Source organism: Ixodes scapularis, unplaced genomic scaffold (assembly GCF_016920785.2).
Source record: "Ixodes scapularis isolate PalLabHiFi unplaced genomic scaffold, ASM1692078v2 PGA_scaffold0__279_contigs__length_252992795, whole genome shotgun sequence".
Classification (NCBI taxonomy): Eukaryota; Metazoa; Arthropoda; class Arachnida; order Ixodida; family Ixodidae; genus Ixodes; species Ixodes scapularis.
Genome location: NW_024609835.1, coordinates 107,979,759 through 108,005,107, shown reverse-complemented (window position 1 = coordinate 108,005,107; position 25,349 = coordinate 107,979,759). Strand labels below are relative to the sequence as shown.

Below are 25,349 nucleotides of genomic sequence, written 5' to 3'. Positions count from 1 at the left end.
GTTCCAGTAGTACACCTCTAGTGCGTCTTTGAATTGGAGAAACTCTCTGCTCCACTGGAATGGAATGACGCTTCAAGAACACGCTACTAGCAGGTGGCGGTATACATCTTGCAAAAACTAAGGTAAGGGAGGCAAATGGTTCGTGTGCAATTGAACGCCAGACGTCTGAACGCCTTGAACGTTTTTCCATTTCTTTTTCTGTTCTCCGCAGTTCTGTTTTACCATTCCCCTCCCTGCTAGGCGGAGTCGCACATTCACCTAAGAGGGTTCATCTGCCTGGTCTTTCCTATTCGTGTAACCATGGACAATGCAAGCTGAACCAATCGAACAGCGACCAAACCATACAGCAGACGCTGCCTTCATGCGAGAAGTTGAACTAGCAATGAAAAATAGCATGCGGAAGCGAGTGCCATGGCCACTGCTATGTATGTGACTTGGCCTCCTCCTTTTCCGTGTTTAGGATCACTTCGATCCGACTCGCTTCGACTCTGCTACTGCCTACCTATGTTTGTCATTGCTTTGGTTGCATGGTCTCTGTACAAGTCAAGTCATATTTTTGATGTGTGAACAGGCAAAAGTGACAAGTAGAAACCAACTCGTGCGCAGCGACGGCGTGCAATTCTGAAGCATGATCAGGCCGAGTTGGATAGCATGCCACTGCAATCTTGTCTGCATGCCGTTGCTAGTTCAACTTCTCATGTTGGGGCATTGCCACCGGTATTTTTTAGTGAACCCTGTCGTTTCAGCTTGCACTGTCCACGAATGCACATTGGCACTATTACCTTTTTCACTTTTACCACTCTTGCCCACTGAAATGAAAACCAAACAATATGGATTAACTCCCATATTGTTTACGAATTCCAGTTTGCTATGAGCAAAAAAGTGGCATGGTGTTTCTTCACAGATACTGATCTCAAACATTTTATTAATGTCTTCATGACAGCCGAGATGTCTGCAATGTGTTTTCCCTATACGAGGTTCCTACATGGTGGCAGTAAATGATTTCACAAACAGACTGCTGCTGCATGTAGTACAACAGAATAAGTTTTTTTAGGGTTCAGAAATTTTTCTTAAAAGCCATGTAAGCTATAATATACGGGGCTAATCGTTGCAACAAGTCGGAAAATTAACTGTATGTTAAGTTTCTAATTAGGGAAAGTAAACCGTTTCAATTAAAAACTTAGTGAGCATCATTGAAAACCACTGAGTGTCATTGAGAACTTCTTTGCAACAGGTGCAAGGCGGGCACTGCGGAAACAGTCATTCACGTTCTTGCACCGCCAGCCTTGTGCCCCTTGCATGAGCAGTCCCTTCAGCACACCACCGTTTTCCCCATGCGCTTCCTAAAAGTTCCTGATTTAGTGACTTTCAATGATGCTCACAAAGTTTATAATTGGAATCATGTTTATTTTTACTAAGTAAAAGGGTTAACGAATATATTTAAGTTAATTATGATACTTTTCGTGACAGTTAGCGTCGTATATTGTTGCCCTGGCTGCGTAACTCGCCTGCGCAGAACGCATTAATGTAGCTTTCACGTTTTTCTTGAAACCAGTCTGTAAAGCCTAAAAAAATATACACTCTGTACACTGTTGACACGAGGACTTTGCAGACCTCCAACGAAATCTTTTCCATCAACGTAGACAGGCCTCATATTGCCAACCGCTTTATTAATGATAAGAACTATGGGAAGGACTACCCGGAGCATCTGCCCTCAAGACCCTGCCGTGTCGACCACTTTGTCGGGAGCGAGTTCTCGGAGCAGGTCCCTCTGCTCCGGAAGCAGGGCCTCGACGGGAAGCTTGTCGTAGGGCACCTCTGACACGACCTCGTCCGAGAGCTTCCTGCTGACGTGCTGGATGCGGAAGAGCACAGGAACCCGGTCTGCCTTGTTGATCTGCAGCGCACACGAAAAAAGCCACTGGTTTTGCGCTGGAGGTTACTGGCCAGGATTGCTTAATGCATGGGTTCTCGAGCCGGGTTTTCCAGAGTGCCCTTAGGGAAGGGTTGCACAAACCTTTTAGGCACGCAGTCTCTAAAAAAATTTGACTCGACCCGACCCCGACCGACCCGACCCGACCCGACCCGACGACCCCCCCCCCCCCCCCCCCCCCCCCCTTTATTGTGCTTGGCATTGACTTGGCTTTCTGAGGAACCTACCACCCACAGACATCATCTCGCGATTCCCCCTTTGCACATCTCTGCTCTAAAGTCTAAGGTTGCCCAAGAACTCGTACTTCCTATTGTCCCTACCTAAAATAAGCAGCGACCCCTACCTGACATGATAACATTTTAGCATGTCTGAGACGTGCATTGATGCAGGAATGAGCTAGGCATACCCTAGGTGTGTGTATTATTATTAACAGTCTCTAGGCCTCTGTACTGGTTAAATGTAATAATGCAAACAGCGGCAGGAGTTCCTCGGGTGTCATTTGATGCAGATAAGCATTTCCCAAGGTCAAAAGGTTTGAAACCCCTGGCTTAGGGTCGCCAAATAAGCTATGCTTTAAAGTAATGACACTCCAGACGTATTCGTGCATAGAATCAATGCATCGCCAGTTGTCAGCAGCTTTTGCAGACGTGCCTGAGAGAAGACGCAAAACACGTTTTCCATCATCCTGTTTGCTAAAACAGTTCAGAACAAAGCAAAATGATATTGCGATGATCTTCTAACACCGTGCGGCTCTAAGGTGGTGGCGCCCACAAGCCGCTGCCATGCAAACAATTGTCGCGTGACGCAAACGGACAAATTACCGTCTTGGTGGCATTGGACAATGGGAGAAAAAGTGCCAATGCTCCGAGCATAGCTTTCTAATGACTCTAGGATCGCTCAGCTTGTGTCCCGTACCACGGGCACTAAGAAATGCCAAAGTGTCAAACAGCGTTCACCTTCTTGCGGTGTAAATGGGGAGCCTATCAATGTGATCAGATTGGAGACTAACCAGATAAGAATCCACCTACAAAATGCCACTTGCAGCAGACACTATGTTGTTCTGAATGTACCGATGCAAGAGAAAAAAAAACATTGAGACAAAGCATTTGTCAAGGTGGCAAGCAACAGCAAGACAGAAAAGTGAAATCTGAGTGTATGTTTAGTACCAACCAGAATACACTGGAAGTGCTAATATGCCAGCAATGTACAATAACTTCATAAGCAATCGTAGCTGTGGCTACAAAAATATGTATCGGAGCTTGTAGCATTCACCACAATGTACATAATATGCGAAGTAGGCCTTCAGAAAATACTCAGCATGTCTATAGTTTGTTGCATCATAAGAACTGCAGAAGAGTTTCTGCCTTAAAGAACCAATGCCCCCCTTGATGCCCAAAGAACAAAGGTGCATAGGTCAGCAGACAAAACATTGATTTTGTGGGCACCAATCTTAAACAAAAGGGCGATAGCAAATGCTCCTTCATAAAGTTTGTTGCATCATAAGAACTGCAGAAGAGTTTCTGCCTAGAAGAACCAATGCCCCCCTCCATGTCCAAAGAACAAAGGTGCATAGGTCAGCAGACAAAACACTGATTTTGTGGGCACCAATCTTAAACAAAAGGGTGATGGCAAATGCTCCTTTCTTTCAGCGATGTCGGAGTATTGGTACCGAGGGGCGCAGTGACGTCATTTCTTCCTGGGGATTTGAGGCCAAACCTTCTGCAAGGCTATAGCAAAGCTATGTGGGGAATTTTCTACCCAAAGTCTGCACAGATTTCTCGATGCAAACATGAATAGTATATTATCGTGCAGTAGAAATTGACTGACCAGAATGGTAGCAGCGAACACCTTGTTCTCTTTGCCAACATCCGGACCGGAGATGGGGGTCTTGGGGAGCTCAATGGAGTCTTCGGGCACCACAACTCCCTGGGATGAATGGAAATTGCAGTGCTATTTTATCTTTCCGACTGGAGTGGCAGTGCTACTGGGATAAACAGCATTTAAAAGGGGGCTAAGACCCTTTGGGATACAGACATGCGCACAAATCCTGCAAACCAAACTCAGCAAATTCATTTACAATATACAATAGAAGAAAAATGCACTGAAAATACACATTCGAGTGTTGCATAGCAGAGTCAGAATCGTCATTCCTACTTCGAGCTATGCTCTCACAGTTTTTAGCCTAACAACTAAACCCCTAAAACAATGCATGTTTGAAATCGCCATCCTCATGAACGAAAGCCGCTTACAAATTTAGGGTCGTTTTTGTGTGACAACTACAAGTGTCTGCTGGCTGTGTTCAGATAAAATAAAACAACCATGTCCGGCAATCATTTTTAATTTTGATGAAAAATAATATTTTGCTGACTCCTTGCCCGGAAAAATAAAATCAATCCTTGTTTTGCAAAAAAAATTGTGTCATTGTGAAAAACGTGCGCGTTTTGCGTATAGCGCTATGTTGGTATTTCGAGCGCCTTCCCCCAAAAAACTGTTCTGGCTACGGGTCTAGAAATGTTTACTGTCAAATTAGGCATAGGAAGGATTGATAAAACAAGACAAAGTATCACAAGTACGGCACTTTGCACAATTATGCTCTGGATTTAAGATGGATTAAAGATATTTTTTTCTCCACGCCTATAAAAGCTAAGGTCTACAAAATTTGCCAGAGTGTTTCCCTGTATTTATTTCATCTTTGCATAAGATTTTGTTGTTCTGGTTGGTGGGAGAAATTTACAAGAAATTGCACAAACGGGCATTGGATTAAATATGCATTACTTTGAAAATTATATTAAAAAGAAAAGACTATCTTCAATATTCTTCAAACTCTCCGAAATTAATGTTTATAATATGTACTAACAGAATCTGCAAAAACCATAGTGCAATATTTGTGTGGCTTTGAGGTTATAAAGCCAGAAATCTGTCCAAATTGACGCTAACCCTACACGCTGATTGTTGGAACAGGCACTGCGAAGTGTGTGACAAGATGGCGCCCCTCGACCGCTCCGGCCCATGCACATTTTTGGGTTGATTGTACAAAAATATATTAGGAATTTTCACTTCAGAACCACTGTACACCTCTGTGCTGCTAATTTGTCTTTTCCTGATCACACCGTAGCATTTTTACTAGGGTTGTGCGAATATTCAAATAGTAGTTTCGAATAATACACTATTCAATATTCGCTTCGAGAAGAACTGCACTATTCGCGTGTTTCGAAGGTTGATTGCGGCGGAGTAACCGCCGCAATCAACGGTTACCCGTTAAGTGCGCTCCTTACCGAGCACCGGTGCACTGCGGATAAGCAATACCCACGGAAGCGATCTTTGCAGTTGTTGCTTCTCCGCATTACATTGTAGCTCGGTAAGAAGCGCACTCAACAAGGTAACCCGCCGCGATAAACACTTTAGAAAATATTAACATTGTAATTGCGTGCTTGGAAGAAAACAATACATTCAAAGTGGAATGGTGTATGCGTACCGGCAGTATATGAAAATAAATCGAAACTTTGTTAATGTGTATACTGTGAAACCTTTAATTTTCGCGGCCCCTATTTTTCACGAATCGGTCACAGAAGACAAAGTCGCGGCCACTAAATTTCGCAAATTCCAGAGGCCTGCATTGAAATTCTTAAGGACCGAAATTTTCGTATGCCTTTAAACTTTGCGAACTTTTCAATTCACGATATTCGCAAAAATTAAGGGCTCGCGATCATTACAGGTTTTACGGTAACTACATTGTAGTAAAAGTTTCAAAATTAAACTGACTGTTTTGTAAGAGTTTAAGTTGGGCAGAGATTCCTTTAAAACCTGCTTTCATCATGCACCATGCATTCTTTTTTTTTTTTTTTTTTAACTCGAAATTAAAGAAAGAATATTTAAGATATGTAAATTCACTCAATTGGGTATAGTTGGCCATTTCTATAGGATTCATTTTATGTCAAACCCGTCGTCTACTTACCATCCCAAGACATCAGACCTTTCGAGGTCGCAGTTCACAAATATAGATAAATTAAACTTGGCTTATAAATGAACAAGTGGAACAACATTCACAAGTTTAGCCGGGTTTTCAACTAAGCATTATATTACAGTAGTGAAAGGCGTGGAAAAACTACTCTATATTCTAATCGAAAATATTCGGCCAGAACCACTATTTGCTTTGAATTCGCTTCGAACTCAAAATCCACTATTTGTACAAGACTAATTTTTATGCTTTATTAAAATAATAAAATTGTCAAGAATGGGTATGTGCATGCCCCATATGGCAACCGCGTTAGCATCAATTTGGCCATATTTCTCGTTTCATAACTTCAAAGTCACACAAATATTTGACTATGTTTCTGCAGATTCTGTAAGTACATAATATAAACATTAAGTTTGGAGAATTCAAAGAATATTGAAGATGAACTTTTTTTTTAAAAAATAATTTTCAAAATAACGCACACTTAGTCAAATGCCTGTTTGAGCAATTCTTCTAAATTTCTCCCGCTAACCAGGACAACAATATTTCATGCAAAGATGAGCTCAATATAGGACAACACACTTACACATTTTGTAGACCTTAGCTTTTATAGGTACGGAGAAACAACATCTTTATTCCAGGGCGTTATTGTGCAATGTGCCATATTTGTTCTCTCAAAATAAGGGCACTAATACTCGGTGATCAATATTGTTTGTCAATCCTTCCTATAACTAATTTGTCCGTAAACACTTCTAGACCTGTAGCCTGAACAGTTTTTGGGGGAAAGCCGCCCGAAATGTCAACATCGCGTGATACGCAAAATGTGCAACTGATTGAATGGTGCTTATAATTTTTTTTTCTCGCAAAGACAAATCTTTTTTTTTTTTTTTACAAAACAAAGGATTGGTTTTGTTTTTCTTGGCATGAAGCCAGCAAAATATTTTTTTTTTTTCATCAAAATTAAAAATGGTTGCTGGACATGGTTGTTCGATCTTATCTTAAAACGCCCTGCTTTAATTTTGAGCACTTGGCACAGGGCATGCATGGCCTATGGCAATCTGAGATCTGCCCAGTGGTGTTAGGGGCAAAATGAACTGCAGCCACTTTGCTCAAAAAGCTCTCACTCTTGCTTGAAGGTTGATGCAACAAACCTTTTTTCAGTCAGGCAGAAAATTTTTTTTCAAGCGCTTCGGTAGAATTTACGCAACCACCAACATCGTTTGAGTTTTCTTCTATCCCAACTGTGCGGTTACCTCCAAGACAACAAGGCCAGAGGGTTTCTCTTACCTAAAGAGACAAACACGGGGCATGGATAGGACACTAGCACTGCATGAGCACTCGGCCGAGATCTGTCTCCTCACCGAGTGAAGACAGGTTTCAGCAAAACGCTGACGCAGTCCTCACACCCGATCCGTGACCCCCATTCACCCTCTTTAGGCTACGTCACAAATTCAGTACTATGGCCTTGTTATCATAGGAGATGTTGGGTTACCCAGGAAGGAACCTAGAAAGAAGGACATGGCTATCCAGTTGGAGAGAAGATCAAACTCTTCAGTCAGAGGTTGAACGAGGGAAGGAATGCTGGAGAGAATGAAACAAGCGAAAGTGCAAAAAGTGTAACAATAACTTGTAAAAAAAAAAAAAAAAAAAAAAACAGGTTGGCGTTTTTTAGAAGGATCAAAGAGCCCCACCGCCTGACGCAATGCCATGCGAAGGTGCCATGGCTCCACAGTCCAGTCCACCTCCTTGTTCATGGGCAGCTTGACTACCAGTGCCTTCAGCAAACGCATAGTCTGCAACGAGGAGACGTAATGCGGACCCTGAGGAGCTTGCAAACTGCAGCTAGCACTCAGAAATGGCTGCTATCAACAATAACAGCAAAGCTCGAGACCCTTTACACAAAACAGAGCCGAGCAAAGTGTTGTTAAATGTTTAATAAGGTTCATGCTCGATGGTACCAAGGTTGCTCACCTTTGGAACAAAGCGGGAACTGTAAACTGGCCCCAGATCCGTTTTATCCTGGAAACGAGAGCAAGTTTCATGCTTCAGTTTGGGCAAGGTGTGCTGTGTCAATGTATGCATTGCCAAATATAGTAAGACATAATTATATACACTTGGATACAATGTACAACTGAAGAAAGTACACTATTCCATTGTTCTTGCGGCTGGGAACTCAGAAAGAGCATTCGCAATGAGGGCCATGATTGCCTAAAACACTCAAGAGTGCCACAGATGACACTAGCCTGTTCAGCCCTGCACGACAAATATGAGAGCTGTAAGAGCAGTTCAATAGGTTTTTGGAACATTTCTGGAGCACAGGCACAACTGCAGCAAAACCACCTTTTAAAGCTGTCGTCTCATGCTAACACCTTTTTGTTTAAAGGGCAACTCCGCTTCATTTTTGATATTTAGAAAACTATGTAGCCCTCTTCAGTATCATATAGGAAAACCCCACGTCAAATATTACGATCTAATTCCGTTTATATATTTAAAAAACTGGCCAGCAAACTTTCAAGCGAGCCAAGTCGCCGAAATCTGCCAAATCTAGCGTGCGGCGCGAGGCGCAATCATCAGCGCAGTCAATGCCACGGAGTTGGAGCGGCCAACGTTGAACCACTACGTCAGAGGCATGTGTACGTCATTCTCACGTTTTGCTTGTTTTTACTTCTCAGAGCGAAATTGAACAGTGACGTCATGAGTTTCTCCTCCCGGTGTTGGCTGACCGGGCGTCCACGTGATCACCGTAACACGGATGCGCTAGTTTGCGCTGCCCTGCACGCTTATCGGTCTGTTTCTCCGCTCCCCTTCTCTTTCCTCTTCTCCCATTCCCCCTCTCCCCAGGGCCATCACCGTCCATGCCATGCAAAGCGACCTGCCCGCGTCCAATAAAAAAAAACAAAAAAAAACTGCTCGCGTCGCGTGTCCTGTTTCTTGCTCTCTCCCGAACATCACAAGACCACGTGGTTCGACGGGGCGTGGCCATGACTCTGACGACCCGAGACCGATGTTGCCTGACGCAACCGAAGTTTCGGTTTCAGTATCTGCTGATGTTTAAATTAGGATTACACAAATAATATTCCACATTTCGCGAATCCGAAGACTTAGAGTTGTTTAGTAGTGCTTTGTGAATGTGAATCACATGGAAGCCTAAATTTTTCGGAATTGAGCGGAGTTGCCCTTTAACACTGTGTGAGACAGTGATAACTATATATGTACCTCATTAAGAACGAGTTCCAAATTATTATAGTGATACGGTAATGCTTTATTGCACAACTTCTTAGTGTCTAGTCATCTATAGGACTGCTCAGAAAACAATCCATATTGTTTTAATTGTACTCCGATAAATACTCAGGGTGGTCGTATTGTTTTCTAAGCCATGCCCACACAGTACATGACAGAATTTCAGCAGGAAAACAGAATCACTGACCTTCGTTTGGTCATGTTCGAGAAATATATACTACATTTATCAGGAACCAGAATGCTTCTCCAAGGGAACAAGAACAGTGAGTATACTTCATAGTTTCTCCAGTGAATTAAGAAAATATAAGCATGTACCAGATATGGGCACTGCTCCTGAGCCTATCTAGCAGTGTGGAATAATTTTTTTCTTTTAGAGTGGAGTAGCATCGTCTGGCTGTAGACTTTAGGGGACCTATATTTAAACATTTTCCAGGTTGGTGTCTCACACACGAGTCTCAAGAGACACCACATTTGCATTGCCTTATCATAAATGTAGTTGTTCACAAAGAAAAATTCGGCACAAGCTACTTTTGCCAAAAGTGTCTATTGCCACCTTCCAACAAATGTCTCGGGCCATTTCAAAACCACCACAAAATTACTTAAAAAGGTTCTAAAAATAATTAAAAGTACAATTATGTAAACATCTTAATTTCTCTCTTTACTACAACTGAGGCAGCATTACAAATTTGTACCACTTTTAATTCCTTGCGACCACGCCAGCAGTACACATTCAAACACTTCCTTTTCCTTACAAATCTTTCAAAAAACATTTGAAATAAAATTTGATTCATATCTTGGCTAACATATAGACTGCTATTTGAGAACTTCCAAATCCGCACCATATTCATGCCTCAAAGAGTGGTTGTGTACACTGAAAAAAGCTAAAGACAAAACTTCACCAATGAGGAGAGCATGATCAAAGCCTCCCAAGTCAGACACCTCCATAGCTAGGCTTGGAAGGGGTTGAGGCTTTTACAACAGCCCGTTCACCTTTCCGTCTCTTTCTCTGGCATGTGCTTCTGCCAGGCTCAATGGCCAGATATCCACCGTTCCACTAGTTCAATTTCATCGTGAGTAAGTTCATAGTTGTGCACCGCGTGAAGCCATTGGCAAGGCCGCATACATGTCAAACCTTAAGCTTTGCACTGACGTGCTAAGAGCAATGGCCAATGTGAGGAAGTAACTACGCCAGCTTAATGGGCTCGGAGATCTTGCTCACTCTTAAAGGTAAACATTCTTTGGTTCCAATGTTAGATTGACCCCCAATTTGAAATTAAGTCCTTTTCTCCCCAAAAAATAAACTTGCATGTGAATAAATATGGTAGACTTCACAGTCGTGAAAATCCATGTGAAATAAACCGCTGTGTGAGAGTTGCTTCCTGGTGGTCACATTCAGGTAACTAACAGACAGTTACATCTGAATGGAGGTTACATGCAGTGCTGAGCAAAGCTCGGGATTAGACAGGGGCACCAACCTGCTTCATTTTCTCCCGGAGTGCCAGATTGTCAGGAGTAGCGTAGATGGCCAGGCCCGGCACAATCAGCTGGGTCAGGCCATAGACTGGAGTCACTGACACGATGTCCCACTTGTTACCAAGACCTGCAATGGCACTTTTCCTTCTTAAAGAGGCATACCTTTGCCAGGTGGTGCCACAGACAGCTGGCTCCCTCTTATTAATACTGGTACTAACAGCTTAAAAAGCCCTAAAAAAGAAAAAAATCTTTTTTTAACAGTTTAATTGGGACATGCGTGTAAAACAATTAATTGTTTTGCGGAAAAAAATTTTTTTAGAGTAATATTGACGGCGCAAGATTATTTTAAATTTTGCACCCAAAGTCCATGACGTCACTGTATGGTCATACACTCTTTCCACCTCAACGAGATGGTCATACACTCTCTCCACCTCAATGTGATGGCCAAGCCGATCCACCTCTCCTCCACATGGCCAAAATGCCGAGAGAAAACAAGTGGGAGGGGGGTGACTAGCGACTAAATTGCGTCTCACGCCATCAATATTGCTCTAAAATTTTTTTTTCCCCCTTCAAATTAATTTTTTGACACGCGCGTTCCAGCCAGACTGTTTAAAAAAAACTTTTCTTTTCGGGGCTCTTTAAGAAAGTTAAAGAGGCAGAGAGCAAAATATGGGATGCCAAGACTTAAAAACGTTGGTACATATACTGCGTATGTCGAACCAACGCTCGCAGCTCTATTGAGCAAGTCATTTTTTGTGATCTGCCAAACTGGCTAATTAACACAAATTAATTAGCCAACCTTTTAAACATGGGTTTGTGCACTAACCCTCCAATACAAAAGTTGCAGAGCGTGTTGCAAAACATCCCATCGGGTCATTTTTATCGAAGAGGTAGCCTTCGCGTGTTTCATTTTTCCAAACTTCAAAGAGCATGAGATTTTAAAAAATTCTATGTGACTAAGGGCAATAACATCGCAGCTGGCTAGCAAATAATCACAAGGAACTTTTTTTAAATCTCGCAGGTCAGGTCGGCGGTCAAGTTTGTGGTTAAGTTGGTGGCCCTGGCAGCCACTAGAAAGGAGGCGAAATGGATTAATTAACTTTCAACTAAAAAGCTTTATTTAGCTATTTATATTTTCATCTTTATGGGTGCACTGGATCTGGAGAACTTAAGCTTGACCTAAATACACTCTAACCACTCCAGGAAATCCAGATAAAAAAAAATTCTTTGTGGGCGCTACGGGATGAGAAATGTCGCCCATGCAAATGACTTCAAAACAAAACTACTAAGCGTGCAAAGAATGGTGCTATCGCAGTTAGCTTTGCTTGCAGAGCTGGCGGAAGAATCAATATAATTTCTCGTCCCTAGCACCCATTAATAATTTCTTTCATAAGAATTTCTTAACACTGCTAGGCATTCTTGAGGTTGTGCATCAATTCTCCAAATACATCATTCTCCCAAAATATGACCATATAAAAAGTTAATTCAAGCACTTTAGGTAATTAGCTACCTCAATAACCCCCTTGCCACTTTTCTGATGGCCACCATGGCGGCCAAATGAGACCTGGGAAAAAATAAACCCTAATGCGAGTTCCCTTTTTTCTTTAATTCTGGATTGACTGAAACAAAAACCCTCTGTATATTAATTCTTGATGATATACTTCCAGAAAGACGTGCTCTTGCGCAAATGCAAATATAAAAGACGCCAAGTGAGAGACCCAGGGCTGCTTTTCCAAGGTACTGAAGAGAACCGACATATCAACATTCAACACAATGTTTAGAACTATACTCGTTTTCACCTCAAGAACCGTAGTAAAAGAAATCCAGCTCCTCGCAAAGCATCACTAATTTCCCCCTTTAAGTTGAGAATTAAGACAGATGTGGGTCCATTTTAGATTAGACAGATGTTATCTTATCAATTAGTACACACTTCAAATGCCAAAAACATCATTTCTTCCTAGGACAACCAAATCTTCACTACTTCGCGCGGCATATAAACACTACGTAAAACATACTTATTTTCTTGAGGTGAAAACGAGTATGGGTGCCCCAAAATAGAGCTCCGCAGATTTCGCTGAGCCACCCCAAAACCCCACAGATGCTAACGCTCCAATTGCTAAGCTCGACACAGCTGGCAAAGTTTTGATGCAGCAAAAGAGATCACCTTCCACAACGTCCATGAGGATGACGTCGAGGGGTTCCTTCTTCTTGACCTCTGTGACTTCGTCGTATTCGTAAATGTAGTGCCGACTTCGAAGTGTTCTGGGCGTCTTGGCCCATATTTTAGACAGATGTGGCGTGTGGACCCTTTTAACAACGACGGTTGTCTGTGGAAGAGGGAAAAGAGCAGCTTATGATTACCACGTGAAGGTGGCAGCAGTATGGGGGAGTGCAATTCTTGAACCAGTATGAAGAGACTAGATTCTCTAATCACCTAGAAAAATCGAACCATGGTCGTGGAAATTTTTAATTTCCCTTAGTGATCGGTTTACGGGTCACGGCACCTACAAGATAAACTTTTGCCCATTACGCATTCCTGACTATTGTGAGAAAACTTTAAAATATCAGTTTTCCCGCTCCACCTTCTAGCTCGAATCAAGGTGGCGGATGCAAATGAATCAATCAAGATGTTTACTCTCTTTCTTTCTCATTTGCTGAGTCACAAGTTTAAGAATGATGCCCTGAATGGCACTATACGTCCCCAAAAAGTCGGAACGCTTTAAATTGTGTGAAACCTCCCCAGCCCTGAAGGCTCGCGATGCTTGTGTGGGCTGCCGAACTTTGGAAGGTGAACAAGGTAGAAAGGTTTCTGTCTAACAGGCACGTAGCCAGAAGGGAGGCCCATGGGGCCCGGGCCCCCTCCCCAAAAATCTTCCATTTTGCTGGGACCTCCTCTCCCCCCTCCCCCTCATACAGCATTTTGTCATGGGCGGGCCCCCCCCGAAACAAAATCCTGGCTATGTGCGTGCCGTCTAAGGGATCTTCGGTACACCTAGTCGTTGCTTTTCGTGGGTAAATCTTGGCGAGTACATTTCCTTAGCAGACGTCAGCACGGCTGTGTTTAATGGTTGACATCGTACGGCTTGAGCTCACCCTGACTTGCTCGTGTCTCAGGGGCTGCAGATTCCTCAGAAGCGTGGGGGTGACCCGCGTGGCCCTTTTCAGCATGCTAGCACCCGAGTGAACTGAAACGAAGGAAAGTGCACAAACGATTAAGCGAGTAAGGCTCGGTGGCTTGGAAGAAACCCGTACCTCCATCCCCGCAGGCATTTAGGAGGAAAGGCAGTTAAGAGTCGGATAAGTGACGCACGACACAGTCTTTGCGTTTCATGTGGTGCTCGCCGGTTTGCCGGTCCTCTAGTTGCCTGTGACGGGCATAGGTATTATGCAGATTGCACACCCACAGAGTGATGAGGACCTGCCTAGCTTAGACGCCGTTAGATCGGCACATCTCTCCCAATCGTGTCCCTCTCTTCTCCAAAGTGTCAAAAAGCAGCCCCGCACACAATGCGTCGACTGCCTCTCCGCACGATGATCGTGGGTCATGCCACGTGCAATGTTTTGGTGCCGGGAGCGTGTCTCCGACCAGCATGTTTAGCGTGCTATTCTGCCCAAGCATCAAAAGTGGTCCCGAAGTGGCAACAAACGACGTCACAAAAGTCGGAGTGTCACGCCGTCGGACGTCACAATCCCAGCAGTTGGGCGTAGAAGTTTTGAAAAAAAATAAAATAAAATAAAAGCTTTGGAGAACACGAATGTTGCCATTGTCGTGGTGCCCAGTTCGGGGCTGCCGAAGCTTCCATGAACTGACAAGCTGGAGAGTGACCTGTGGCAGAACAGGCGTCTGCCACATCCACCACCGGCGGTGTGACGCCGCCACGATCGCGGCCGGGGACATAACACTTCAATGACGTCGTCAGACGGGAATCGAGGGACCACTTTTTAGGATGCAGTAAACGTACCAGTCGGAGACGCGTTCCAAGCAGCATAGTGGTGCTGCTGTCCATTCCTGGAGAGGAGATAAAGGGGCACGAACGGGCAAAGGGTGCCAGTCTGTCGGGCATTAAAGACAGGAAAGGCACAAAGGTAAGGCAGCAATTGACTTCATTGTCTAATGTCCTTATCAGGACCTACCTACTTCATATTCCCGAAGACCCGCACATTATTTGCGCGCATGTCCCGCTCCAGCTGTGGTATACAGAGCATGTGCCCATGTCACAATGAGTGCCCACCCACTACTTTTTCAAATGTTTTGACAACTAATTGAAGGACATATATAAGACCCCAGACTTCTGAGCCCAGCTTGCTGAATCCTCCTCGTCAGCCACTTCTCCGAGTGCACCGGTGCAAAGCGGCGAAGCCCACCTGTAGAATTCAGCAGCAAGCGTACCGCTATGAAAGAACGACCATCTCGTCCGGTGCCTCGTGATGAACTGATTTTATATGACATAGAAAAGAAAGAAGATAGGTTTCTTGAAGTGAGATATGTAGGACAATACATAGAAGAAGGAGTGAAAGAGAAATAGCAGAACACAACATTTTCCCCCCTCCCCTTTTGGAGAGAAGACGGGTATACAAGATGCACGTAACAAAGGCAGTCATAGATATTATGCATACAAAACAAAGATGCACGAAATCATAATTTAAAAAAATTCAAGTTAAGCATTCATGATCACACACTTAGCCTGGGCTATTTTTAAAGCATTCGCACTCAACACTCATACTTTTGTACACAGTGTCTCAAATAACACTGTCAGAAAGTTTTTTTTACAGAATTCCAGCAAGTTATTTACAAAACTACGCCAAGTTATTTACAGAATTCCAGCAAATAATTTTGCTTCTGATAGTAAGCGTTAAAGGAATATGTAAACTCCCCCCCCCCCCCCCCCCCCCCCCAAGACAAATATAGACAACCGTCACGTATGTCACCGCCGGGTCATAGACTCACACCTCTAAACCGCACAGGTGGTCAGCGAGTTCGGGTCGATCGCCGAAGCTCTTCCACTGGGGGAACGGAAACTGCCACTGGAGGAATAGTAGCATTCACTGAGGGAACGGGAATTTCCGGTGGCAATCTCACTGTTTGGTGTGAACTTGGTGGTACCGTCACGGCACCCTGTCGAGATTCAAAAAGACCGGTTGGACTATCTGGGCATGCTTCGTCTCCATCCTCATTTTGTCCCCGTGGAGGTGGAAAAGGCGGAGGCGTATGTGGCCTTAGCTGCTGCCATTGCCACTGAGTAGCCTGCTTTAATGTGTTTTGCCGCCACTCATGATGATGACGCTGGCTTCTTGAGGTCTCTTTGAGAATTCTCTGTGTAGGCAGGTGCTCAAAAGGCTGTGTCGTTGCTTGCGACGACTTCTCAACGGTATCTGTGCCAGGTGGAGCCGTTGCCGCCGTAAGCTTGGAGGCGTTCCAGATGCGACCGTCGTGAAGCTTGATGGTCCATCGGCCGACACGCTCCACAATTTTCATTGCCGGACCAAAAGCTTGGTCTCCCTTCTTTACCTTTCCTGGCTTCCTGACGCGCACCCATCCGCCGACCTCGAATGTCGGAACTTTGGCAGCTCGCCGTCTGTCTGTGTAGCACTTGCTGTGCTCTTGTCCCCGCTGCACTCGGCACCGCAGACGCTGCAGCTCCTCAAATGGGTTCTTCAAGAACTGCGATGGAGAAAGGCCAATGATGTGAAGCCGGTTGCATGGCTTGCGTCCATGTAGCAGAACCGCAGGAGACAGTTCTGTCGTTGCGTGCGGCGTACAACGATACACGCACAAGTAATCCAGAACGGCAGAGTGAATTGGACGCTTCTCCAGTGCAGCACACTGTAAGAACGACTTGAAGGTACGATTAAATCGTTCTACTTGCCCGTTCACCTGTGGATAATACACAGAAACCAGGTGATGGGAAATACCTCGCTTAGCCAGGAAGCTCTCGAATTCTGCAGAAGAAAATTGAGGTCCATTGTCAGACACAATGGTGTCGGGGTATCCTTCCCGAGAAAAGACGAGCCTTGGGAAGCCGGTCACCGTGCTCGTCGTGATGTTGGAGCAAAAACGGACTTCAGGCCACTTTGAAAAATAATCCACGAGCGTAATGCAGTACCGATACGCTGGTGGCGAAGCTTCAAATGGGCCAACGATGTCGATGCCAAGCTTTGACCATGGTCGCTATGGCAAGGGCACGGGTTGCAAGGGTGTTGGCGATGTCTTTGCACTCTTGTCAGCCGAGCTACAAACACCGCAGGCTTGGACTGCCATTTTCACCTCCGCATTCATGCGGGGCCACCAATATAGTTCGCGAAGGCAAGTTCGCGTCCTGACGATGCCAGGGTGTCCCTCGTGTGGTCGGCCGATGAGAGCGTTTCTCATACTAGTAGGAACGACGAACTGTTCACCGCGCAGCAGAAGACCGTTGTGCACAGAGAGTGTCTCTTTAGTGGCGTGGAAGATGGCTTCGTCGGAAGATAACGCCCTAGATGGAGGCCATTCCGACATGACATAAGACATCACTACAGTCAGCTGGGGGTCATCCGCCGTTTCCTGTTGGAGTTGAGCTGTTGTCATTGCTGGTGGCAGAAGCCGTTCAGTCGACTCTTCCTCCAGTGCAGCTGACGAGTCGTGCAGCTGCACTGACGAGTCGTGCAATTTGATGCCATTGACTTGGTTGTCAATGTAGGTGATTGTGACGACGTTGACGGTTGTTCTGCCCCACTTGTAGAGGCCTCACCGGTGTCACTGGTCGCAGTATAAAAACAAGTCCGCATTGCTCCGCTCATTTTGATGTCGAGCGCCACAACGGCGTCCATGCCTAACAATGATGTGCCTTGGTCTGCGATGTAGAATAGCACTTGCGCGTGACGCTGCTTGAATATCACCATTCCCTTGAAGGCTCCCAGGATATTAATGGGCTGGCGCGAATAATTCAGTAGCGTCACCGGTGGTGGTATGACGAGTGCATCTCGCGCAAACCATTGCAAGAACGTGTCTTTGTCCATTATTGAGACAGATGACCCGGTGTCGAGCAGGAACTGTATCGGCGTTCCAAAGACCTTGGCGCTAATATAGACTTTTTTTGTTGGTGATTCTGTTATATGGCATACGATCTCAGAATCATCAAGGACGCAATGGATCAAGGATTCACAGAGGGTGACCTAGAAGGATTCATTCTTGTGGAGCACCGCCGACAAAGAACATCAGGAGTCCCGGTACTACTGACACCAGCAGACAAGGCGCATCGCCTCCAGCAACAAAATCCGCTGATATTAAGCACCCAAGTCAATACGGCAGCAGGCGGCCCCATCATACGTCATCACTTCACTGCCAGGGGGGTCTCTTGGTGGAAGTAGCGGACGCCACTTCAGTGAACAAGCTCTTGCAAGTTTGCTGTCTTGGTGACATACCCATACAAGTAACCATACCCAGCGCCTATCTTCAGAACTATGGACTGATCAAGGCAGTGCCCACATGGTACACGGATGCAGAATTAAGAAATTACTTACAACCAGAAGGTGTCATCGCCGCTCGCCGCCTTTATCGTCGCCGAGGGAAGCCTGGCGACGCCGCAAGTCCATCAGATCGCGTCGTTCTCACGTTTCGTCCGAACACAGAGCGTCCGACGAAAGTGAATCTAGGATTTACTCGGCACGAAGTCGTCGAGTACATTGAGGCTCCTCCGAGGTGCTTCAATTGTCAAGCCCTTGGCCATGTGGCGAAATATTGTAAGAACACCTTAAAATGCAAGAAATGTAGTGAACCACATTCTACCAAAGACTGTGTAGGCGGGACACCACCGAAGTGCGCTAACTGCGGCGGAGAGCATCCAGCAGACTATGCAAATTGCAAAGTACGTTTGGCTGCGCTCAACAAGACAAAAAGCTTTGTGCACGGTCCGCGACTGACCCCTCCCATTAAGGACGACCCTCCACCTTTGTCGTCTTTCCCGCCATTGGATGTTCTTCAAGAATCATCAACCTCGACGGCCCCTCAGCAGCAAGTACAGCAGAGAACCCCTAAAGAAGCTAAGCCAAAACGTACTCCTTCGAAAAACAAGCAGGGGGCTCAGAATGAGTCCACCAATGAACCACAAGGAGCTACAGAAACATCAAGACCTGCTCCGCCACCTCCATCTAAACGCAACAAGCAGTCTAACAAGAACACAGATACCCATGCTGGGTCCACAAGGGGGCCACTGTTCCCAGCGCTTGGATTGATGACGGTCGGCGACATAATAAGTCTTATCTTCTCTGTCCTTGAAAGTTTTACTTCCAAGCTGCCATCCTGCACCTTTAAGAGCATCCTCGAGGGAATTATGGTCTTTAAACCTGCAATTGTAACAATGATCACCAGCATGCATCAGTCTAATGGCTAATGCCTCTTCTTTTGAAGATGATGTAAAACAAGCCACAGTATTTCAGTGGAATGCGAGAGGGTTACCTTCACGTCTTTCAGACTTCAGGCAGTTTGTATTCAAGTACCGGTTCCCGATCCTAGCCATCTGTGAATCACGTGTAGCCGCAGATTTCCGCCTGTCCGGATACGAAGTGTTTCAGTCGGCTCGGGATTCTGGCATTAGTCGGTTATTTCTAGCTCTTCGGAAAGACCTCACTTATGTTCACCATGATGTCCCATCACACCCGAATAATAAATACGTCTCTGTAACTGTTCGTAGGGGGAAAGTTTCATTCACCATAATTGCTTCATATGTAGCCCTGTCCTGCGTGTTTGACGTTTCTAGATTGGATGCTATTATTAGACAGTGCCCAGGGCCAATTTTATTGACAGGAGACTTTAACGCTCATAACGCGGCCTGGGGGAGCGCAAAAACTACGCGTCGTGGAAGAGAGCTGCTTGATCTGGCATACGATCATGACCTTTGTGTTTTAATTGATGGGCCACCGACTTTTGTTCGAGGCACCCGTAGCAGTAGTTGCTTAGACGTCGCCTTCGTGTCACGCGAAATTGTCTCACGGAGCTCCTGGTTCGTACATGTCGAGTGCCATGGCAGTGACCACATACCAACCTACACCACAATTTCTGGTTTCCAAGTCAACACCAAGCCTCATTCTGTATTATACACCGACTGGAAAAAGTTTAAAGATGATGTAGAAGTGCGCCTCCAAACCACTGGTACCTATCATGAGTTTATATCTGCCATCCAACTGTCAGCAAAGGAAGCAACGAAAGCTGTTCACCTTTCGCCCTCCCGCACCACGGTGGACGCAGAATATGAGCGACTGCGGGCAATCCGCCGACGCACAGAGAGGCGTGCAAGGCGTACAAAATTACCTGCTGATATCCGCAATGATAGAAGAACTCAAAAGCACATGCGCCGTCATCTTAACAAACTTTCCAAGAAAAAGTGGAGACGCACTTGCGCTTCTTTTGACCCACGTGCCTCCTTGTCACTTATGTGGCATATAGCGTGAGGGTTACGATCTGCACCACAGCAGAGAACACCATTTAATGCTCTCTCAATCTTCTTACGAAGGCCAGCTCTTGCAATTGCCGAGGATTTCTGTGCTTCACTTGTAGGCCCATCAACAGTGAATACTATCGACCCAACAAGTGTGAGCTTTGAAGAGGTTGCTGATCATACTTCAAAAGCGATGGATAATATGTTTAGCGCATTTGACCTCGATCAAGTTCTGGCATCTTTGAATCACTCTTCATCGCCTGGACCAGACGGTATTACGTATGGTACACTTGCACACCTTGGACCTCAAGCCCGCCAACATCTTTTAGACGTATTTAATGCTTCCTGGCTGTCCAGCTGTGTCGCTCAGGAATGGAAAACCGCTTGCGTAGTACCCATCCTGAAAGTCGGCAAGTCTCCTTTAGATATCAAATCCTACCGACCTATTGCGCTTACAAGCTGTATCGGAAAATGCCTGGAACGAATGATTCTTTCGCGTCTGGAGTGGTTTCTCGAATCCAACTCACTCTATCCGGAATCAATGACAGGGTTTAGACAAGGCCGCAGCTCTATCAACAATGTCATTGACCTAGTTGCTCATGTCAATGATCAGAAGCTCCGTGGCAAGCTCACAACGGCTGTATTTCTCGACATTCGGGGAGCCTTTGATAATGTTCAGCACTCAGCAGTTCTGCAAGGCCTAAGATCAATAGGTATCGGAGGTCGTCTTTATGACTGGATTGCCGACTACCTCCACAATAGGACAATCTTCGTCCGCACGAGTGATGGAGATACCAGCCACCATATTCTCACCAAAGGTGTTCCGCAAGGAGGGGTTTTGAGTCCAGTCCTATTTAATATCACCCTCATTGGTCTACATGCACTCATCCCGGATTCTATCCATATCTCGCTGTACGCCGACGACGTGTGTCTTTGGACGTCAGCAGCGTCTCCTAAGAGAATATATTTACGCCTGCAAGCTGCTCTCCACAACATATCGAGGTTTTTGGCCATGCGAGGCCTTGAGTTATGCCCTGCAAAATCTGCTACTATTGCATTCACTAGAATGAAAGTAGATTGTTACACCTTATCAATTGACGGTACTACTATTCCATACGTTCCATCTCATAATAAATTTCTTGGAGTTTATATCGACAAAGGGTTAACGTGGAGCTCCCATTTGTCACATTTCAAAAACAGACTCTCTGCGTTTATTACCTTAGGACGCTTTATAAGCGGCACAACTTGGGGTGCTTCAACAGCGGCCCTCCTTCGTTTATACAACGCCTTATTTGTTGGAGTTCTTCGCTATAGCCTTCCTGTCATGCATGGACTTAGTCCTACCAACCTGAAAAAACTCCAATCTCTTCAAGCACAAGCACTCAGAGTATGTCTCGGAGTCCCTAAATCTACATCCACCATTGACACCATTGCTGAATCTCGCTGCCTTCCAATAATAGCCATTCGAACCCAGGAACTGTTCGGAATCATATTCGACACTTAACAAAACATCACGCTCATCACCTGGCTGACTTACCAGAAAGGTGTTTTTATAGCCGTATTGGACAGCAGATTCTAGACCATACTGACAGCATACTGACTACGTTTCAAGAATATATGCTACCTACCACGCCCCCATGGTTCCTCTTCCCACTACAAGTGTATACAACCATCCCGGGAATACCTAAAAAGGCAACTCTTCCTGCAGTCGCCTTGCGACAGTTTCCTCTGTCTGTGTTGTACACACGACATTCCTCCTCCTGTCACATCTACACGGATGCATCCACGACTCATACTAGCTCCTCTATTGGCATTGTAATTCCCGCCCTCACCCGTACAAATGGTTATAACTTAAGCTTTCACATCGAATGTCTTCAACAGCTGCTGAACTTGTAGCAATTCGTGAAGCGTTAAGATTTATTATTGCAATGCCTCCTCGTTCATGGACGATAATAACAGACTCTAAATCATCGCTGCAGTCCCTAGACTGCCCAAGCAAGAACAGCCCTTATAAGCAACTGCTATTGCAAATACTTCAACTCCATTACGACGGGGCGTGTCAAGGCCACTCGATGTGCTTTCAGTGGATACCCAGCCATTGTGGAATTCCGGGCAACGAAATGGCTGATGCTGTCGCAAACCGAGCCCAAACATCCACTGAGCTGATGCAAGCCTCATTTACCAGGACGGACATCAGAAGCGTGGTGAACACACTCGGAAAAAGAACCGCCTCACGTCTCTGGGAAGATGCCGCTCACAAGAGTACACCGCTACGAATCATTGACCCACATTTAACATTTCGAGCACCTCCAGGTCTTAAACGGCAACGTGAGGCTGTGCTTCATAGGATACGCCTGAAAGTTGCGTATACGAAACGTTACCTATTTTGCATTAGGCAAATCGACTCTCCAAATTGCACCACGTGTGGGATTACTGAGGATTTAAAACATATAATGACAGAGTGCCCTAACTACGAAGATGAACGACTTCAATTGCACGTACATCTCAACTTATCTCCTGGAACTTCTCTCACCATGAAAATGGTACTAGGTCCCTGGGAAAATGAGGCTTTTGCCGGGAGAGCCACGAACGCCCTCATCAGGTTCCTGTCAGAGACAGGCCTGGACAAGAGACTTTAAAACTGCACAAGTTCTAACCTTCCTTCTTTTTTTTTTTTGTGTGTGTGTGATACTTTATTTCTTTCTTTAACTTTAATTTGTATCCCTCATTCCCCGTCCCTACTCAGAGTAGCCAGTCAGGAGATGACTCCCGGCTAATTTCTCTGAATTCCTTTTTCTTGTCAATAAAAAAAAAAAAAAAAAATACACCACCCTATATTCTGCTCTTTCTGCGTTTTTGCTCTTGCACCTAACAGGTGTGCAGCAGCCAATCTTTCAAACTCGTCTCCAAATTTGGGTAGGTGCTTACTCGGTACTTTGCAATATATAGCATGTGCGATCAAAGTCTCATACCCCTTCCTTTTGCTGCAATGAGAAAAGAGAAGGCAACAAATGGGTCATTTATATTGAAGAATCGGTGATAGTCGAGGCAGGCCAAAATGATGGCCACTGTTCCCACTGCCTTGTGACTTTATCAAAATGTGCATCAGCAGCCTAAACAACCGTTTCTTCAGTTTTGAAGTTAACAAAATTAACCGAATTCATTAAAAAAATACGCCATTGCTTTTTCTCTTGTTTTGCGAATTGGCCCATTGGACATATTCGATGCAACTGCTCAACTCGCCTTTTTTACAAGGTACGAAATTATTATTATTTTTTTAAACAAAGATTTATGTTATGTTCCCTCCCTTCCTTTTCCTCCTGTTCCCTCATTTCATTCCTTCCTCGTAACGCGAAAATGTGCGAGCACCTTTTGAGCCCAAGTAACCATGACTTCTGACCCCAACTTCACAAATCTGCAACCGATTCCCTGACGGCAAGAGCCATGCGTTTGCAGGCCAAAAACGGACTCTATGTACTGCGGCATTTGTTGCTTCCTTTTAATGCGTTCGTACTTTCATGCTAGTGTTCTTTTCATGATTTGGCTGACTGGCAAAATTCTGCTGGACAAGTTTCTAGCACGATCACCCAGATTATTGTTTCAGCCTGAAGGAGAGCAAGTGATTGCTTATTCCCGACGGTCCAATGTTAACACAAACAAACAATCGCCGGGTTTTTTTTTTTTTTTTTTTTTTTTTTTTTTTTTTTGCGTTGAATAGTATTTGCGAAGAAACTGGCCAGGTATACTCATCCGACGTAACTTTAGACACTGAAGGGAAGCATCAACTCGTGTGATCAAGAATCTGATGCTGCAGCTTACCCGTGCGATCGCCGTTGCAAGCCGAATTCACTGTGTTTTGATTCACTTAACTTACTAAATTAATTCAGCTCCGTCTACCACTTGAACGAATGTAAGTACATATGTACTACACACTCCCTCAAGCAAGGAATTTACGGACTTGTGAAGTTGTGATAAGACTCGGTTGAAAAACCGAAATCCACGACCATGCCGACCATGCTTTGCCCAAGGTCGGTTAAATCCCATAGAGTGTTAAATCCAACCAAATAATAAAATGTAAAGTGTTCATTATTATGCCAGCCAATTTTTTTACAATAATCCCAGATCTATTTTATTGAGTTTTGAAAATTTTATTTTTAACTTTTAGGTTTTTTTTGTTTTTTTTTAGATATGTGTCCGCCGTCTCCGTTTGTGCTTACAACATTGTATATTGTATACCTTCTTCATGATATCTTGAGATATATCTTCATGATATATCTCAGGGAAATGGAAAAGAAATTAGAGCAGAGCAACTTAGGTTTTGATGTGAGTTATATGGAAGGAGGGAGAAAGGTAAGACAGGTAATACCAGGATTGATGTATGCGGACGACATATTACTTATGGCAGACAACCAGGATATGTTACAGGAACTAGCCGGCATGTGTGGAGAGGAAGGGGACATCTTGGGCATGAGCTTTAGTAGCGACAAATCTGGAGTAATGGTGTTTAATGATGAAAAGAGGGGACCCCTGCGGATACAAGACATTTTAATAGACCATGTAGAAAAATACAAATATCTGGGAGTCTGGTTCAATGAGGGAAAGAAATATCTAGAAGAACATGAGGAGAATATAATTAGAAAAGGGAAAAGAAATTCATCTATTATGAAGCTCAAGGCACTATGGAACTATAATAGATATGAAGTGGTCAGGGGTATATGGAAAGGAGTGATGGTACCTGGACTGTCTTTTGGCAATGGGGTGCTCTGCATGAAATCAGAGGTTCAATCAGGATTAGAAATTCGGCAAAGAAGCGTAGGCAGATTGGCACTGGGAGCACATGGAAACACACCAAATGAGGGAGTGCAGGGGGACATGGGCTGGTCGTCTTTTGAGAGCAGGGAAGCAATCAGTAAGTTGAAATTTGAACAAAGGTTGACTGAAATGGATGATACGAGATGGGCACGTAAGGTGTACAAGTATTTATACATGAAAAGCATAAACACAAAATGGACAAACCGAACCCGAAAGCTTACATTTAAATACCTACTCACTAATGATGGGGCTGAGCAGACTACTTCAGTGAAAAAGGGAGTGAAAGAGGCAGAGAGGAAAATGTGGGAGGGAAGAATGCAAGAAAAATCGACTCTAACGGTTTACAGGTCACAAAAAAAGGACATACGAAAGGAAAATGTGTTTGACAACTCGCTGGGAAGTTCTTTACTTTTCGAGGCGAGAACGGGAGTTTTGAGGACGAAGACGTATAGGGCTAAATTTCAGGAGATAGACACATTATGCGCTGCATGCCGTGATGAGAGTGAGACACTTGAGCACCTAG

General features: G+C 44.7%; 1 protein-coding gene and 1 pseudogene across 1 annotated transcript; one reads left to right on the top strand and one right to left on the bottom strand.

The window, feature by feature from the left end:
- Window positions 1–1,650: 1,650 nt before the first annotated feature.
- LOC8051485 (39S ribosomal protein L9, mitochondrial) lies at window positions 1,651–24,045 on the bottom strand. Its single transcript, XM_029993435.4, has 8 exons — window positions 23,834–24,045; window positions 13,695–13,786; window positions 12,766–12,928; window positions 10,604–10,728; window positions 7,860–7,907; window positions 7,580–7,681; window positions 3,761–3,859; window positions 1,651–1,897 (listed from the first exon to the last, which is right to left on the bottom strand). Exons 2-8 carry the CDS (start codon window positions 13,767–13,769, stop codon window positions 1,715–1,717), a joined length of 795 nt encoding a protein of 264 aa, XP_029849295.2. The 5' UTR covers window positions 13,770–13,786; window positions 23,834–24,045; the 3' UTR covers window positions 1,651–1,714.
- On the top strand, window positions 13,768–14,501 carry LOC115331333 (annotated as a pseudogene).
- Window positions 24,046–25,349: the final 1,304 nt, after the last annotated feature.

Excerpts from the sequence above, each read along its gene's own strand:
- LOC8051485 (XM_029993435.4), bottom strand. The coding sequence starts at position 13,769 with ATGCTGAAAAGGGCCACGCGGGTCACCCCCACGCTTCTGAGGAATCTG. Across the intron at positions 12,929-13,694 it reads TGAGACACGAGCAAGTCAGG|ACAACCGTCGTTGTTAAAAG; the intron begins GTGAGCTCAAGC and ends CCTCTTCCACAG. Across the intron at positions 3,860-7,579 it reads GCATGGCATTGCGTCAGGCG|GGAGTTGTGGTGCCCGAAGA; the intron begins GTGGGGCTCTTT and ends CATTCATCCCAG.